Source organism: Rhinopithecus roxellana, chromosome 14, assembly GCF_007565055.1.
Source record: "Rhinopithecus roxellana isolate Shanxi Qingling chromosome 14, ASM756505v1, whole genome shotgun sequence".
Taxonomy (NCBI): Eukaryota; Metazoa; Chordata; class Mammalia; order Primates; family Cercopithecidae; genus Rhinopithecus; species Rhinopithecus roxellana.
The window spans coordinates 118,918,168-118,937,176 of NC_044562.1; the positions used below are offsets into that span (position 1 = coordinate 118,918,168).

General features: G+C 41.0%; 1 protein-coding gene across 5 annotated transcripts in view; it reads left to right on the forward strand.

Annotated features, from left to right (window-relative positions):
• Positions 1-19,009, forward strand: part of FMNL2 (formin like 2) — a 317,675-nt gene that overhangs the window by 201,956 nt on the left and 96,710 nt on the right. For all 5 annotated transcript variants that reach the window (XM_010372898.2, XM_030916860.1, XM_010372899.2 and 2 more), the window contains exons 3-4: positions 7,942-8,022; positions 14,424-14,500. In XM_010372898.2, coding sequence (XP_010371200.2) covers positions 7,942-8,022; positions 14,424-14,500 — 158 coding nt within the window. The remainder of the gene's footprint in view (positions 1-7,941; positions 8,023-14,423; positions 14,501-19,009) is intronic.

Here is a 19,009-nt window from a genome sequence, read left to right on the forward strand (position 1 = left end):
CTTCAGCTAGCAAAATGATTTCATATTCAGAGCTGAAGAATGTTTTGAGGCTCTCCAAGAAACTATGGCTGTGGAATGAATCTGACGTGCTGATTTTTCAAGTCTGGTGCAGAAATAGCCAACTTTAAAAGTTGGGAACGGAGGAAAGAGGTACACAGTATTAATCATGTGTTTTTCACTATTCAAGACTCCTTGTTGTCCATCCTGTATTCCTAACTTATTATTTGACATCCGCTGCCGTTTGTTCCAATTTACCATATAGATCCTTTGTGCAGTTTTCATAAACTGGATTACTAGAACTCAGCTAAACCTCTTGAAGTTATTACCACATATCCTGCCTTTCTCTGCTATTGTTCCCATGTTCCTCATCTGGAAAACTCCTCTGTCTCCTGCCTCTTATACCGTCCCAGGATATCTATGCACTGCCTGCCTTCCAAAATTCAATTCAAAAGCCACTTTCTCCGGGGAGGTTCCTTTGATCATCTCAGTTGGGAAGAGCCTCACCTTTCTTTGAACTTTGAGAGGATCACATATGGCTCTTATCATATTCTATTTTGTATTACAACTATGTCTGCTGCGTCTCAGAGATGAGATTTAATGCTTTGCAATTGAGTTTATTTCTTTTTGTGCTTTTTACAGTATCTTCTGTATGTGTTCTGGATAGGTGAAAGAGTAAAAACTCTTTTTTAAAGTTTTCGTGTTAGTGCCTGGAAACAGGAGATCCAAACATGTTAGTAAGATTTAAAATGTTCAGAGGCAGGGGCTTGTTTAGTAAAATGTTTTCATCCAATAATAACCACTGGGATCCTTCTAAATAGTAGTCCAGCTGGCACTAGCTTCCTCTGGTAGTCATTATACAAATTAGAATCTCATCTGAACTTGCCTTCTTGGCCATCTATTATAGTCAGTAGGCAGAAACTTAATACTTTTTCATTTTCTGTCAATTGTCCTCTCCTGTCTCACCATCCACAACATGCTCATACGCATACTTTCTGTTGATGGGGACAGTCTGCCAGCTACTCAGAAATTTCAAAATGGTTATTTTGAGGGGACCAAGGAGCATGCATTCTTTTGGGGGCTTTGGTTCTCTCAGTTCTTTGGGAATCTAGGTCTATTTGTGTAAATCGTTTTCTATTTGTATAAATGGTTAGCCCTGGGAGGGCAAGGTGTTAGGGCTTACCTCAGGCCCTCCTGTTTAGGGATGCTGACTGGTCTTGGCAACCCTCTCCCCCTAGCCCACCCCACACCATGCAGGTGCACCGTTCTTGGCCTCTTCCATATTGGATAAATCATTTCTGTCCATATACAATATTATTGCAACATTTCATTCTCGTATTTTCTCCTCCCTGTTACTTGTGTCAGCATTCTCTGTTTTAGAGGGTAGAAACCTTGAGGATATGGATTATGTCTGTCAGCTTAACTTTGAAGAGTACTTAGCACTAAGCTAAATCTTACAAATTAGTACTTACTAATGGCAATAGTGCTGGTTGTAATATTGGCTCATTTAGAGACTGCAGTTTGCCTACTCAGCCTTTGGAAAGGATGCCCAACTACTTCCAGCTTCCAGGAAGAAAAACATTCAAATGTAGTGACATTATGTGAACAAAAACAATGCCCTTTAAATTGTTACTATCTAAAATGAATTATTTTAGGATCAAGATAATAAAACATTAATACTCATGTAATGATGGTGACATCTAATTCATCCCCGAGGATGTTCAAGCAGTTTAGGTAGCTCTGCTGATACACCACTGAAATAGAGCCAATGACTTTGTGGCTATACCAAACAGGGAAAGAAACTCAACAGTGTGTGCCCTGAGAGCCATTCATTCCCTGAGATTTCTGTTTTCAGATGTCATGTTATAATTTCTTTCCTTAAGCCTCAGAATATGAAGGTATAAGATAAACTGGAATGGAATTCTTGTTTGATTGTGGAGCTGTGTATCTAAATGTGATTTATGGAGCGAAAATACTTATAACATGCTTGTTCTGAGTCTAGCTCACACCAAATTAACCCGAATTAATTTCTCGTGTAATTGGATAGAGAGGATATAAAAGATCAGAAATGCTTAGCTAGATGAGTGGAATGTCCAATTCCAAACCTTTACACAGAAAGGCTTTCAATGACAAACTCTATTAGATTTAAGTGGAGAAACAGGAGGAGGACATGTAGGGAGAGGAGGAACCAAAGAAACAGTTCAGCTTGTTAGAAAGAACTTAAGTCTGCCTGTCTGTATCTAGTAGAAAAGGCCATCTTGTAGCATCGCCAAGGAATTCTGTTAGCTGTAACTTACCTAATTAAATTACTACACCCCTGTCACAGCCCGTCACTTCATTCTTTTCAGAATGGTCTAGTTTCCCACCTTGGGTTGCAGTAGACTTGGTCATTAAGTGGAGTCCAGTAAATGTTTTGTCTTTTCCTTGTCTGCAAGGCAGCTATGTGTATAGGCAGCCTAACCTTCCAGGTAACCCGTAGGGAAAGAAGAAACTAACGTAAGCCTTAGGGGATTGGGTTAATGGGGAAATGTATGGTTATAAAAGGCATTAGACAGTTTTAGATCTACGAGAGACAGCTGTGGCTCATCAGCAAATGTTCTTTGGCTCTGACATGAGCTTGACTAACTTATGTCTACTGAACCTGCTGGGATACATCCTGTAGAGTGTGCTTATATTCTCTTTGTATACTTTTACACTTTAAAACTTACCCTTAATTTATGACAGAAGTGACTTGTATGTGACATTTTAAAAAAGTTTAATTCTTTGAACATTATCGAAGATCAACTGTGTGTCAAGTACTCTTTTACATACTGGGACTCAATGAAGAATAGAACCTATTTCCACCCTTTAAAAAATGTTTATACAATTAAATTTAAGATGAGCATGCTTATTATAGTGTAGTAAAAAGAACAAGGATCAGAAAGAGTCAGAAAACCTGTGTTTGAACAACAGAAACATTGGAAAAATACATCAGAGATCTTACACACACACACACACACACACACACACACACACACACACACACAGTATATGATTTCAGGTAAGTCATTTAATCTTTGAGCCTCAGTTCCCTTATCTGCAAAATGGAGATAATATCTACTTGCCAGATATAGAAGCTTGAATGAGCTAAGGGATCTAAAGAATATGATAAACTGTAAAGCGTCATTGAAAGATAAGTTAAAAATTGGAGAAACAAAAAGTACTGCCCCACATGAAAAGGTAATTGTAGTTGAAATATCTCACTAAAAAATATTTGAAGAATATATTTGAAGAATCATCTACTGCACGTAGTTGCTAAAGGCAAGGAGTTGTGAATTACGTTACTTCCAAAATTACCAGAGAAGAGGAAGATTAGGATTAAAATTCATTATCTGGAATATTTTGTGTGAGTTTTTTTGTTTGTTTGTTTTTTTGAGATGGAGACTCACTCTGTCGCCCAGGCTGGAGCGCAGTGGCACGACCTCAGCTCACTGCAACCTCTGCCTACCGGGTTCAAGCAACTCTCCTGTCTCAGCCTCCAAAGTAGCTGGGATTACAGGCACACACCACCACGCCTGACTAATTTTTGTATTTTTACTAGAGATGGAGTTTCACCACGTTGGCCAGGCTGGTCTCAAACTCCTGACCTCAGGTGATCCACCTGCCTCAGCCTCCCAAAGTGTTGGGATTACAGGCGTGAGCCACCGCACCTGACTGTATTTTTATAAGTTCTTAAATAAAACTCATATAAAACTTTCGTGAGAACCACGAAAGAAGGAGAGAGGGAGAAGAGAAGAGAAAACTCAGCCTACATCCAGGGATTCAAATAAAACTGTTACAGAGGAAGAATACAAAGCCCCAGTTGTTTCTGTAAAACTTGGGGTTGCCTGTCTAATATCTAAAGGAACCACTGTTTGAGTTATAAATTCAGCACCTGATTTGCCAAACCTTTTCTCTCTGTCTTCAACGTGGCCAATGTGAACAACAGAAACATTGGGAAAATACGTAAGAGAATTTCAGCACCTTGCCAAACATATTTATTTTGAAGCACTTCAGATGGATTATAGGCATCCTATTTATGTGAATTAATATATTTTGCCCTCTAAATATTAGAATTTTAGATATTGTATTAAAAGTCGAAACTGCTTTGGTTGGCAGTTTTCCGTTACCCATACTTTTAAAAACTGCTTCATATCCCATGTTATTTTCAGGAGCTAGTTGCCTGCTTGTTCGACATCAATGATGTAAGTACCTTTATTAAGTCACCAACTTGAGTTGCACTGTGTAGAAATGTTATTCTTAGGAACAAAAATATTCTTTAGTCATGATCAACTATCAGCATGAATTGAAAAGGCACTTGAGAAGTCTTGGTGATCTTGCTCTTTTCGATAGTTACCACCCCTCCACTGAGATTCCCAGCTTTTCCGTTCACTTTGATCCTCTTGCAAAAACCATTCAAAATTGGCAGCTTCCATGATTCCATCTTATAGAGGGTGAGTGGAATCAAGAGTGAACTTCAGAACCTTCTTTTTCTGTCCCCCTTCTCCCCATTTGGCACAAGCTTTTTTATGGGTTCCATGGCAGCAGTGGAGGTAGAAAGAAGAGATGGGCAGACGTGCCAAGGCAAATGGCGGCACCCGAGTTTTCTTAGAAGTAGATGCAGTGTGGACCAACTGTGTTTTAAAGCATGAGGCTTCCTTATTTTCTCTTTCTTGGAAATATGTCAGTAAGCTGCTCAAACAAATGAAAAATATGTGGAATACAGCAACAAATACTAAATAAGCATATGTGAAAAAGTGTGAGTTTATTACATGTAGACCTTGTTCATAATTTAAGGTCCTAAGGAAATATAGTCCAGTCAACAGGACCAGCAAATGTGTGTATTTGAGTAAGCCTCTGAGTCGCCACAGTCCCAAGTAGGAAATGAAGAAAAGCTGCCTTTACTGACCGTCAAAGATAGGGCTCACTAAATGAGTGAATGCTAATGTGTTACATGTGCTACTCCACCAAATTTTATTATTGTAAAAATAAAATTGAGCCCAGGAGTTCGATACCAGCCTGGGCAACATGGTGATATGTTGTCTTTAGAAAATTAGCCGGGCGTGGTGGCCTGCACCTATAGATCCAACTTCTTAGGAGGCAGAAGTGGGAGGATTGCTTGAACCTGGGAAGTCGAGGCTGCAGTGAGCTGTGATTGTGCCACTGCATTCCAGCTTGGGTGACAGAGTGAGGCTCTGTCTCAAATAAATTTTTTTGAATAATTGGAATTATATTATTTAAAAGGGTGATATTTATATTCTGATATCTGTCTGGCATCAGCTGTTGTCATACATGAGGTTGGAAATAATGACTGGCTTCTAGATAGCTCATCAGTTCATTTTTCTGAGCTTTTGTGATTATTTTAGCCCTCAGCTGGACTACTGCTAAATCCCCATGGCAATAGGATCCCCTCTGATTCCTTGGTGAAGTGATGGTGATTTTAAAAAAGGAATTTATACACAGACACAGTGATGGCACTCGAGATGTTGAATAGTTGTGAATTACTTAGAAATTGCTCTCAAGATAGAATATTTGGAGGAATCATTAGAAAAAGTATGCTGCTCTTTTTTTTTTTTTTTGAGACGGAGTCTCGCTCTGTCACCCAGGCTGGAGTGCAGTGGCCGGATCTCAACTCACTGCAAGCTCTGCTTCCTGGGTTTATGCCATTCTCCTGCCTCAGCCTCCCGAGTAGCTGGGACTACAGACACCCACCACCTCGCCCAGCTAGTTTTTTGTATTTTTTTAGTAGAGATGGGGTTTCACCGTGTTCGCCAGGATGGTCTCGATCTCCTGACCTTGTGATCCACCCGTCTCGGCCTCCCAAAGTGCTGGGATTACAGGCTTGAGCCACCGAACCCGGCCACTGCTCTTTTTTTTTTTTTTTTTTTTTTAAAAGCAGCTTTATTGAGATACAGTTCATATACTACAAAATTCTTCCTGATTGTTTTTAAATAAAGGGAAAATATTAATAGGTGTCCTACTACAAACCATTTCCCCCTATTTTCAAGGATAAACAACAAATATAGATTTTAAATAATAAGATTATCTTTTCAGTATTATTACAGTGACCTTTAGCATTTTGAAATCTACAAGCAAGCAAGGCTTCAGTGGACCATGCAGAATGTTCTGGTTCCCTGTGTTGGAGAAGTACAAGTTTCTGTGGGATAAACAAATGCATGCACATGCTGGCCACTTGTCAGAGGAAATACCAAAAAATTCCATTGTGGAGTAAGCGATAATCAGATTATAAAGAATTAAAGTAAGAAAATACCTTTTGGGGTTGTAGGTAGAAAAGAACATGATAAAGATTATCCTCATATCTTTTTTTCTTATCTTTTTCTTTCTTTCTTTTTTTTTTTTTAGACAGGGTCGTGCTCTGTTACCCAGGTTGGAGTGCAGTGGCACAACCAGGGCTCACTGCAGCCTTGACCTCCTGGGCTCAGGTGATTCTCCCACCTCAGCCTCCTGGATAGCTGGGACTACAGGCATGTACCACCATACCCAGCTAATTTTTTGTATTTTTGGTAGAGAGGGGGTTTCACGATGTTACGCAGGCTTGTCCTCATTTCTTGATGAATCTGTTTTTTCCTTTAGAGCTGATTTAAACTTTTTTTGTGAGAAATACAGCATCTATATAGAAAATGTAGTTAAGCCCGAGAACCAGCATCATAAGTAGTATAAAGCCAGCATCTTTGTAACTGCTACTCAGATCAAGAAATAGAACTGCTGGCCTCTTACGAATGTGCCATATTTCCCCTTTTTGATTACTACTTTCCCCACTTCAGTCTTCCAACCATGACTTTCAGGCTGATCATCTCCAAGTATACATATATACACACAATATAAAACCATATATCTATATGTATAGTGTTACCACTTGAGTATGTATCTGTAACCATTAAAGTTTAATGTTGCCTATTTTATAAGTGTGAAGAAATGAAATCAGGTGTTCTTCTTGGCTCACCATCAGGTTTGTGAGATCCATTCATAGGAGCATGCAGTACATGGCTTGTTTTCATTGTAATCTAGTATACCATTGTATGAATGTAAATATAAGTACTTGTTCATTTTATGGTTTGTGGACATGTGGCTTCTACCCAGGTTTTTACTGTTGCCTGTTCTGCTTTGGACATTAGGGTCTATAAAACCTGAAACACATGGTGTGAATTTTTCAAAGAATGGTTCCTCTTTTGGCAGTATTAGCATAAAACATGTTAGAAATGTTGATTCTTGGGCCCCACCTCTGACCTACATTCAGATATCACCTTGGACGGTGTATTATGTATGTTCATGCTTATTCCAGTGACTGCCTTTGCTCAGGATACTTTTGGATCTTCCAGGTTGGAATCCATTCATGATGGCACACACATGTGTATCCACGCAAACCCACACTCCCCCATTCCAGTTATTTAGCAATTGACTCATTGCTCATATTTGAAAAAAATTAGCTGTATCAGTTTGGGTCAAATGTTTTGTTATTTTCAAAGATAAAATAAATATCCAAAAGAGAAAGATTTGCCAACATTGAAGATATTCAAGAGAATACGCAAAAGATTGAAGACCTGCTGAAGGAGGACCTGAAACAGGTTGGGCAAAGCACCGTTCCTAGAACGGAAGCTGCAGGGCCCTGTGGAGAAAGCAGTACTGACTCTGGAGTTGAGCAGATGTAGGTTCAAACCCACATGTATCTGTGACCAGCAGTGTCATCAAACAGAGTTCTGCATATCTCTGAGCCTCAGTTTTCCTCCTATGCAAAGAGGGGATCACATCTACCACCAAGATGCAAAACAATTAGTACATAATGACTGCTCACAGGGCCACATTTATACTGTGGATGCATTTTGGTCATATTTTGGTAACATACTCTGATGTGGCTGTGTCATGGCTTCATACCTTTCATACTTTTGACTTTTGTGCTTTCTGCAGGAACGATTCCAGGTAAAGAATCCTCCCCATACATACATTCAAAAGCTCAAAGGCTATCTGGATCCAGCTGTAACCAGGAAGGTAAGATGGATTTGTTTACACTCTTTGTTGTTGCTTCTTTATTAGCGAGCAGAATCCTCCTGCATTGGAAGAGACCTTCCTTCCTCTGCATTAGAGCCTCTGCCAGAGCCTCCACAAAAAACAACCTTGGGAGACCAACAACGTAAGAAGACAAAGGAAAAAAAACACCCTTCTCACTTGAAGATGTGTATAAAAGTTCTTTCCTGACATGAGAGTCACATGCCTCTGATGGTTATTGAATCACTGTTATTTCCAATTACACAGGGCAGTAAGTGCAGTCCAGAGGTGTTTAGGCCCCTACAAGAGTAGGCTTTGCAAAGGGAATACTTGCCTTTCAGTTTTTTATGCCTTGGTGCATTTCCAGAGACCTTGAAAAAATCACTGGGCCTTTGTCATCCCAGCTGTGCACTCACATCCTGTGTTGATGCTTTTAGCAGCTCCCCTCCTATCCACCCCAACCCCTGCCCCTGGCCTGAGAAGGTAAGCAGAGAATAGTTGATTCCATTCTCAACAGACTCTCTCCTTTTACAAACAAGCCGTGCTTTGTGCAGCCACACAATTGGTTTAAACTGATGCCTTGTGGTAAAGCATGTAGCCTGGTACGGCCCTGCGGGCCTGAATCAGTCCTGGGATGTCTCAGGGCAGAGCTGTCCTTGCTCAAGATGGGTGGAGGGGTGCTTTACCAGATAGCGCTTGTTTTTCTGTTGACCTTCTACAACTCTTGCTTTCAATGCTCCAGCGAAAATATCTCAGGCTGATTCTCTCTGTTGTTTCAATGTGAGATTTATGAGAAAAGAACGGTATACTTTACCTAGTTAGCCACTATTTCCAGGGCTCTTGATGCTTGTATTAAAAAATTTTTTTTTTCTTTATCTTCTACTCTAACTCTTCCTCCTCTCACCCCCTATCCCCACCCCAATAAAAAAAAGTCCAGCAAAGGAGAACAGCTATTATTTCCTTTTGGAAGTTTCCTGGGCCTTTCTCTTACGGTTAATATGTAGACAAGGGAAAATAAAATCTAGTAGTGATGATGACAGTGGAGTGCAGAACTTCATTGCTGGCTGTATGTCATATGTGATTTGAATGTGACACAACCTTGAATCCAGGAACGTACCTGTCAAAATATCATTGATACTTCTCCCCTCTTAAATGTGGCATACACATATCTTTTTTTTTTTTTGAGACGGAGTCTCGCTCTATCGCCCAGGCTGGAGTGCAGTGGCCGGATCTCAGCTCACTGTAAGATCCGCCTCCCAGGTTTACGCCGTTCTCCTGCCTCAGCCTCCCAAGTAGCTGGGACTACAGGCGCCTGTCACCTCGCCCGCTAGTTTTTTGTATTTTTTAGAGGAGACGGGGTTTCATGGTGTTAGCCAGGATGGTCTTGATCTCCTGACCTCGTGATCCACCCGTCTCGGCCTCCCAAAGTGCTGGGATTACAGGCTTGAGCCACCGCGCCCAGCCATGGCACACACATTTCTTTTCAAAAGATCTGTTGTCAGGTCCTACAAATGAAACCGTTGCTCAGTTCTTGTTAATTTTTCTCATTCCTCCTTTTCCCTAAGAACGTGGCAGTCTTAATGTCATCAGTTTAAAGAGGTCTGTAAAGGAAGATACACCCAGGCCGGGCACGGTAGCTCACGCCTATAATCCCAGCACTTTGGGAGGCCGAGGTGGATGGATCACCTGAGGTCAGGAGTTCAAGACCAGCCTGACCAACATGGTGAAACCCCATCCCTACTAAAACTACAAAAATGAGCTGGGCATGGTGGTAGGTACCTGTAATCCCAGCTACTCAGGAGGCTGAGGCAGGAGAATCCCTTGAACCCGGGAGGCGGAGGTTGCAGTGAGTCGAGATTGTGCATTGCACTCCAGCCTGGGCAAAAAGAACAAAAAACTGCGTTTCAAAAAGAAAAATAAATAAATAAAGACACAGTCATGTACACAAAACACATTCCCAGACGGGTGTTTTTCTGCACTATTTCTTTGCAAAGGGACAGGAAGATCCTATTTTAGAATTGATTTCTAAATGTTTTCTGAAATCCCCAGACTTGTAACCTTCAGGCTAGATGGCTCAGACCTCAGCATTGAGCCCTAATGCTTACCCTGAGCTGAGTGTGGCAGAGATGCTGATATTTATACAGAAGACGGAGACCTGAGACCTTTCCTCATGTAGAATTCATCCTACTTCCAAAAGATTCCTTCCACATGTTTCCAGTTCTAAATAGAAAGGAAAAAATATGCACACTCCTAGAGAGTGCTGCTTAGGCCCCCATTTCCATACCCCACGTGGAGGAAGATGCTTAGAAGGATGAGGTGGGCTTCCTCCTGGCACAGTTCCAGTTTTCCTTTAGATCAGTTGTTTTTGGGTTTAGGCAAAGAGAACAAAGTGAAGCAAAACAACAAATAAGCTTCCCAGAAAATGTTTGCTTCCTCACAAATAATAAACTGGAGCAGGACAAAAGATGTCTGTTTGGGCCTTCATTCCCGACATTTCTGCCCTGGCCCATGTGCGTTCACCTGAATAGCCATGTTTGGTCTGTGCCTCATCTTTCAAGATCAGTCATTCAGCTCAGAAAAAGTAAAATGGATGGTGGATTAACCACCCCTGCTTTAATTCTGTCAGGAGCTGGCAGGAGGAAATGATCTGTTCTACACAACATAATTGTAATGCTTAGAGCCTGGAAAAAAAAGGAGATTTGTTGAAATAAGACATGGCTTGCAGTTAAAATGAGCTTAAAATTCTCAGCTGTATTATGGTGGGGGAGAAAAAGATTTCAAATCGGGGCTTTAAATTTCAGCCAGACAGTCTAGGCTGGGCAGTTTTCCTTTAACTGTGTCTGGAGTCCTCGAATACTTGATTCGTTAATCTTTTGTGCAAATTGAGTAGAAGATACTTAATTTGCTTTTTAAAAAAATTTTTTTTAAACATTTTCTATTTAGATTATCTTCTAAATAGTTTTAAATGAAACCTCTAGGGCAGGAAAGGAAGAGCCTAAATTAGATATCTCTATGAACAGAACTCTTCAAACCAGCCTCCTTATTTAATACCAGGAAGTGATTAGTCTGTGTTTAAAGGAGTCTGGTCCCTTGCTGGCGCTGCAGTTGTGAGATGAAACCTATTGTAGGGCTCAACCTGGGCTCAGCTGCCTCTGTGGGCTCATCCCAGGCCTCCTTTGATGGGGAGGGAAGCGAGAATAGTACAGACCGCTCACAGATCCTCTCTGGCTTCCCAACGGCACATAATTTCTCTTCAGTTTAAAGCATTCTGGACACATTTTAGAAGTGCAAAGTGTTGGCACTCATTGTGTACATATTAGAGAAGTGGACTCCAAGACTTCCTGTGGCCTAGAATCTAACCAAAAATTGAGCTGTTCCTAAGATAATGTAATACAGGAGTAAAGTCAGTTTAGTTTACCTCTGTTATCAGGCTGTTGCAGAAGGGTAGTGCCTAGGTAGCATAGTCAGTGCCCAAAAATGCTAGCGCTGCTGCTGTTATTATTACCTCATCATGTTTTGATATAGTTGCCTGGTTTCGATACATAGCTCTTAGCCCTTCAGCAGACCTTCTTTTATACTCTGCTATATCCTCAGTGCTACACTGGGTGCCCTTGTGCCTGATGGCATATGTAAGGGATGACCTTGCCGCGAGGAAGCAGAAGGCAGCATTAGGGGCTGGGTGTTAGTTAGTTCCTTTGTATTGCTATAAAGAAATACTTAAGGCTGGGTAATTTATGAAGAAAACAGGTTTATTTTGGCCTACAGTTCTTTAGGCTGTATAGGAAGTGTGGTGCTGGCATTTGCTTCTAGTGAGGGCCTCAGGGGGTTTACAATTATGGCAGAAGGCTAAGGGGGAGTAGGCGTGTCACATGGTGAGCAAGAGGGAGGAGGTACCAGCCTCTCTTAAACAACCAGATCTCACAGGAACTCTTCGGAGTAAGAAGCCACTTATTATCGCGAGGACAGCACCAAGCAGTTCAAGCGCTATCTGCCCCCGTGACCCGAATACCTCCCACTAGGCCCACCTCCAACATTGGAGGTCCTATTTCAATGTGGGATTTGAAAGGGACAAATATCCAAAGCATATCAGGGGCCCAGCAGAAGCAAAGGCTGCAGGGAATGAGTCAGAAGTGCGCACAACACAGAGCTTGGAAGGCTGAGTTATTTTCTGACAACCACCTGTGCAGGCAGCTCAAGACTTAGGACTCTGACATGGGAGTGGCCACTTTGGAACAGCCAGCACATCTGGAAATGGTTGCCTTAGCTGTGTGACCAGAGACCCTAGAATTTTTTGTCTCCTTTCTCTTGCCTTCTCTATAGACATAGCAGACTGCCTGCTCCATCCTACTGACTCTCCTCTACTCTATTCCTAATTTTTAGCTCCAAGGAAGAGTTTAAAGAGCAAGAACACCTTTAGCTGCCCATCCTGCACTACTTGCCCCCATTCTTTTTTTATTTTTTTGAGATGGAGTCTTGCTCTGTCACCCGGGCTGGAGTGCAGTGGCACGATTTCGGCTCACTGCAACCTCCTCCTCCCAGGTGCAAGCAATTTTCGTGCCTCAGCTTCCCGAGTAGCTGGGATTACAGGCATGTGCTACCATGCCTGGCTAATTTTTGTATTTTTTTTCTTTTTTTTTTTTGAGACGGAGTCTCGCTGTGTCACCCAGGCTGGAGTGCAGTGGCCGGATCTCAGCTCACTGCAAGCTCCGCCTCCCGGGTTTACGTCATTCTCCTGCCTCAGCCTCCCGAGTAGCTGGGACTACAGGCACCCGCCACCTCGCCCGGCTAGTTTTTTGTATTTTTTAGTAGAGACGAGGTTTCACCGTGTTAGCCAGGATGGTCTCAATCTCCTGACCTCGTGATCTGCCCATCTCGGCCTCCCGAAGTGCTGGGATTACAGGCTTGAGCCACCGCGCCTGGCCAATTTTTGTACTTTTAATAGTGACGGGATCTCTTCATGTTGGCCAAGCTGGTCTCGAACTCCTGACCACAGGTGATCTACCCACCTTGGCCTTCCAAAGTGCTGGGATTACAGGTGTGAGCCACTAAGCTTGGCCATTACTGCCTTTTCAAGCCAAGTACTGTGCAGCGCCTCCTCACTGCTGGGAAGTGGTCTGGGAAGCTCTGGGGTTGGGTGCCCTCCAAACTCTCAAGTATGCCACCATTTCTTAGGCCTGTTTCAACAGAAGAGGGGAGTGCCTCTCTTTTTTCCATCACATTGGGGATATTTTTGTTTCCTATTTCTTACTATACTTGGATTCTGGAAACCTGACACGGTCTCTTTAGGTTGTCTTGGGAATGGCATTTACGGAGGAACTGTGAGACTATCTTCTTCCTTGGGGGCCCTGCTTAGAAGCAGCTGGTGGGGAAGCCAGGGGCTTTCAGAAGAAGACGACAGGTTAACAGGAGCCTGCTGTGCTGAGCCGTGCTTCAGGCTTTCATTGGGCACCAAGTCCCAAGTGTGGGCGTAGCTCTTGCCACCCCACATTCTGGAATCCTCACTTCCATCCTCCTTCCTTTTCTTCTTGTTCTTGGAGCTGAAGGACTCTATGTCCACTGCAGTTGTGGCAGCAGAGGAGAGAGGTCCTTTATATCCTCAGCCAGAATTCTCAAAGCTCTTTCCTGTAAGCAGTGTAACATAAAGGTGGTTCAGGTTCGTAGCACAGATAGCCTGAAACTCTGCTTAAGAGGTGCTGACATCAAATTTTCTTCCTTCAAAGTGGCCTGAGACTGTCGCTTTAAATAAATATTTCTGTAGGAAAATGTGTTCCAAAGGACTGATGTGCAATGTAGCCCATTGGTATCTTGGAAATGATTTAGGATCACGAGGCTAGAGAGGTGTATATTAACACCTTGCAATAAGAACCTGGCCACTGAGTCTCTAATGAGCTTTATGCATGTTGTCATTTGTGTCTCCTCGGGGAGAGGACTCCTGGAAGATTGCACCTGGTTTCCTGCACGTTTTATCCCATGAACCTTTTCTCTTTGCTGATTTTGCTTTGTATTCTTTTGCTGTAATATGTCATAGCCACGGGTGTGACTGTATGCCGCCAAGTCCTTTGAGTCCTACTAATGAATCATTGAAACTGGAGGTAGTACTGGGGTCCCTGACCCATAGGAATACTGGTGAATATTGTTGTGTGTGGGGGTTAGGAATATAAAATCTACTTGCTGAAAGACACATTTTTGTGTGTCTTTTTCTAAAACAAGGACTTTTTCTAGTCCTTTCTCAGTAGCTAATTTTCATAGTGAGGGAAATGTGTGTGCTCTGCGACAAAAAAAGGGAGGGAAGCCCATTTTAGAAGTGAAGATATTTTTCATATTGTGTTAAATTTATTATAACTGAGCTTCAGTTATAGCAGTTGCTAAAATACTTTGTGTGAATATGTGTTGTTAAATTATAGAAATTCAGACGGCGTGTTCAAGAATCTACACAAGTGCTAAGAGAACTGGAAATTTCTTTAAGAACCAACCACATTGGGTAAGTATACCCCTTTAACATCTTAGCTCTAAAGCTTTTGGACACTTTACAAAATAACTGAATCATATCCAAAGAATTGAGCTTCCTTATGGTTCATTATAAATTAAAAGACTGAGATTTTAGTAGATGAAACCTTTATTAGTACTCAAATTACTTACTGCCCAAGAATCAGCAGAAGCAAGACAGATAGTCCTTGATTTGGAATTCATAACAATTCTATATTTCTTTGTGCGGGTGCAGTAAATATGAACACTTGGTTTCATGTTTGCATAACAATTCTCTGGCAAATCAGGAACTCCCAACAGTAGATGTAGACTGAGATCTTGGAAAATCTCTAAGCTTTTACTGTAGTTCTCCAAGTTGCTGAGTTGAAGCTAGTTTATTTCCCTTTCGTTAATTCTCTAGAGTTTCTGGCCAGAAGGGGACGGAAGCTGGAATAATGTCACTTGACTCATGTCATTGCACTCAGACACATTCTCAGTCTCTTTTTCATACATCTCAAAACCTCAGGACCATGAAGTGTAAATCCACTCTGGGAAAATAAAGTTCAGGGAATCTCTGTACTAAGCATTCTGAGTTTCTTTCAGGCAACAACATGGTTGCTTTGCCTCAGGCAAGTATAGCGGTATTATATTCTCCCTTACCCCTGGGTGGCCTAATTGTACCATGTCTTCAAATAAGATGGCTTCTCTCTGAGGCAGAATGATACCAGGTATCCCATTTTGTAACCCCCTTTCTGCCCAAAGCACCTGCGTAACATTGCGCAAGCTATTTAACCCCTTTGGTTTTGATTCTTTGAGCTTTACAATGAGAGGACTATCGACTTTTAGATCTTTTAGAATTTTCCCATGACATTCTTTGCAAGTCTATTGGAAATGAATTTTCATGTATATGTATTGAGCTTTAGTTTTACACAGTATCCTGTAACATACAGTAAGTCCTCTGTCATTGATAGGTTCTTGGAAACCATGAGTTTAAGTGAAATGATGTTATAAAACCTTTTTCCCCCCTCATCAATGTCATAATGAAATAATGTTATTTGAGGTTAAGTAAGGACTTGATGTGGATTTATTATGTAGATAAAACTTTATTTCAGACTGCTGTAAGTCGTTCAAATGGTTAATTAGCATAGTTATTTCAAAATAAACGTTTAGAAATTGTAGAAATGCTATTTTGATTGATAGGTGATGGAACTTGGGTAAGAATGTGCATTTCTTAAATGATAACTAACAGGTTTGTCACCTTGAGAATGAAATATTCAGAAAATGAATTAATTCTAGACTTTGTCCCTGAAAATGAGCTGTAGAACAAAGAATGATAGAGTCATGATTTTTGAACTGGAAGAGAAATTAAGAATTGCCTAATGCCTCATTTTACAGATTAAAAGAATTAAAGACCAGAGAAGGTGAGTGAATTGCACAAAGTCTACAGCTGTAGAGCCAGGTGCTTTGGCTCAAGTTGCTCTATTGCTTTTCCTGTATGACTTATGCTGGCAGCCGTTTCCCTGAAAGTAAATAAGATTATCAGAGATCTGGGATCAAAGCAATGAGGCTTCTCTGCTGGAGATGAAGATGGTGGTAGTTTAATACTTTTGGGCATTTAAACTAAGGACATTTAAATACTTTCCAATATTTATGGATCAGGAGCTAGATTCGATTTTGTTTGGTCCAACCCTAGGCCTTTGGCCCTTTTAACTGAAAATGGTGGAATGAGCTGCAACCAGGATATCTACAAATTGTCAAAAAGCATTTCTTACGCTGGGTGCAGTGGTTCACATCTGTAATCCTAGCACTTTGGGAGGCTAAGGTGGGTGGATCACCTGAGGTCAGGAGTTTGACACCATCCCGGCCAACATGGTGAAACCCATCTCTACTAAAAATACAAAAAATTAGCCAGGCGTGGTGGCGCATGCCTATACTCCCAGCTGCTTGGGAGGCTGAGGCAGAAGAATCACTTGAACCTGGGAGGTGAAGGTTGCAGTGAGCCAAGATCACTCCAGCCTCAGTGACAGAACAAGACTCCATCTCACCAAAAAAAAAAAAAAAAAAAAAAAAAAGCATTTCTTTAAGCATTGCTGAAGTAACGTGAAATTGACCATCAAATACAAAAGGAAGATGATCATTTCCAACACAAACTTGGCTGAATAGAAGAACCTTGGTTGGGTTGAAGCCAGTGCAGTCTGCAAGCAATTGGAGTGGTTTGTTGTTGAGGATACTATAGGCATGTTGAAAGATTCTTACGTTTGTTTCATCTTTACCGGGTGAAGTTTTCCCTCGCCCACCACCTATGTGAGGGACTCTGAAAGCCTTGGCTTTAGCAGCAGAAAAATTGATGGAGATGCATTGTCCGATTGTATGCAAGCAATCACTAGCATAAATTTACATGAAGTAAAACCACACAACCATAGTTTGACCATCTTGCCTGTCCTGAAAAGCTAAACCTGAACTCACTCTTTGTTAAGTAAACTAACTGGCTTGATCTCACTTGATAGGGATATCTTCTGAAAAATTACTCAATAATGACTAAAACAATTAGTTACTAAAATGAAGAATTCTTGAAATGCAAGGTGCTATATGAGGAAGCCATATATTTTATTGTTCTGTTTAACATACTGTAATAGATAGATCATTCAGGGCTGAGTGTGGTGGCTCACGCCTGTATTCTCAGCACTTCAGGAGGCCGAGGCAGAGGATTACTTGAGCCCAAGAGTTTGAGACCAGCTTGGGTAACATAGTGAGACCTCGTGTCTACAAAAAAATAAAATATTAGCCAGTCACAATGGCACGTACCTGCAGTGCCTGAGATGCTGAGGCAGAAGGATCAATTGAGCCCGTGAGTTCGAGGCAGTAGTGAGCAGCCATTGCACTCTCTGAGTAACAAAGTGAGACCCTGTCTCAAAAAATAAAAACAAAAAATCAGTGCCATTTGCTCAAATTTTTGCTATGCTGCTTTCTAGTTATTTGGCCTTAGATAAGTTACATAAGTTTTCTGTACTTACTATATGACCCAAGTTAAATTCTCATTGATAAAATGAGTATGATAAGACTTACATCATAGGAATGTTGTAAGGATTAGATGACATAACTTATAAAGACCTAATAAAAGGTCTGAAACTTGATAGTTACTCAATATATGATAGTTGTTTGTTATGCTTGTTGCAAATAATATCTGTAGTATTCAACAGTATTATATATCTCTAAGGAATTCCCTAAGGCAGAGAGCGTTATCATCTTTATCTAAAATGATCCTGACACCCAGGAGATTATGATTCCCAGAAATTAAAAAGGAGGGATTGCATTTACAATCTACTTGTCCTGAAAAAAAGTTGTTCTGGGCACATGTTTGCTTTTCAAGGTTAAAGACTTGAGCTTTACCGAGATAACATTCTAAGCTGCAGCTTTGTCAAGCAAAGGGCTTGTTCTGAGTTTTGATATAAGCCTAAAACTCTATAAATGGAACAATCTTCTGAGAAAGAAAATTAATTTTCTTTGAGTCAAATTGAAATAAGAATTAGACTAGAAATAATCTCATTCACTTACTCCTAGGAACTATAATAATAGAGAAGAATTGGATTATGACTTATCTAAGCTTTTGAAATTACTTGAAATACCCTTGAAATGATCCACGTAGTGTTAGAACACACTGGCCATGCAGTGTGAGTAGGCAGATGCCATGGTGCTTAAGATGTCAGAGTGATAGGATTTAAGTGGTGGTGAGGGTGAAGTGGACAGATTTACCAGCTCTATTCTGTGGAACTGATGTGTACGCTGTCTCTCCTTGCAGGGAATTTATTGTAGTAAAGCTGCCTATAATGATAGAAAATTACTTTCCATCCTCAGTGGAAGGTCACAGAAGTTCTGAAAGATGCTCATTTCACTTTCTTATTGTGGTGTAGAGAGAACAGGCATGAGGTTGCAGAAGGAATGTGGCAAGTTGGCAAGGAGGGGAAGGAGGTTTGCAGAAAAGGGAAGACACTGAGGAACTGCTTAGTTAATGTCGTCTTCTCTCCTGCCCGCCAGACTTCTTTATGAATCAGTGCTGGCTGAGCCAGGCCAAAAGAAGAAAGACAGGAGAGTGACAAAGGCTGCTTTTAACATGCATACAACATGTATGGGTGTGTATGTGTGCATCAAGCTGCCTTATGATTAACTTATTCCTAGATGGTACTTTTTTAGAAACCATCAAGGTTATAATCATTTTGTTATTTATTAAGCACTGTGTTAGGTGCTTGACATTTGTTATTCTGTGTATTTCCTACAAAAATCTTATTGACCATTACCCCTGAATCGCTGTTTTACAGATGAGAATACTGAGGGTCATTTATTAAGTACCTTGCTCAATTCCACACAAGTTAGAAGCACCGAGATTTGAGCCTAGATATAGTCACTTCTAAAATTTGTTACCTAATCCAGCAGTTCTCACATTTTATTTTGGTTTTAGAATGCCTTTATACTTTTAAATTATTTTTGAACCCCTATAATCTTTTGTTTAGATGGGTCAAATCTATTA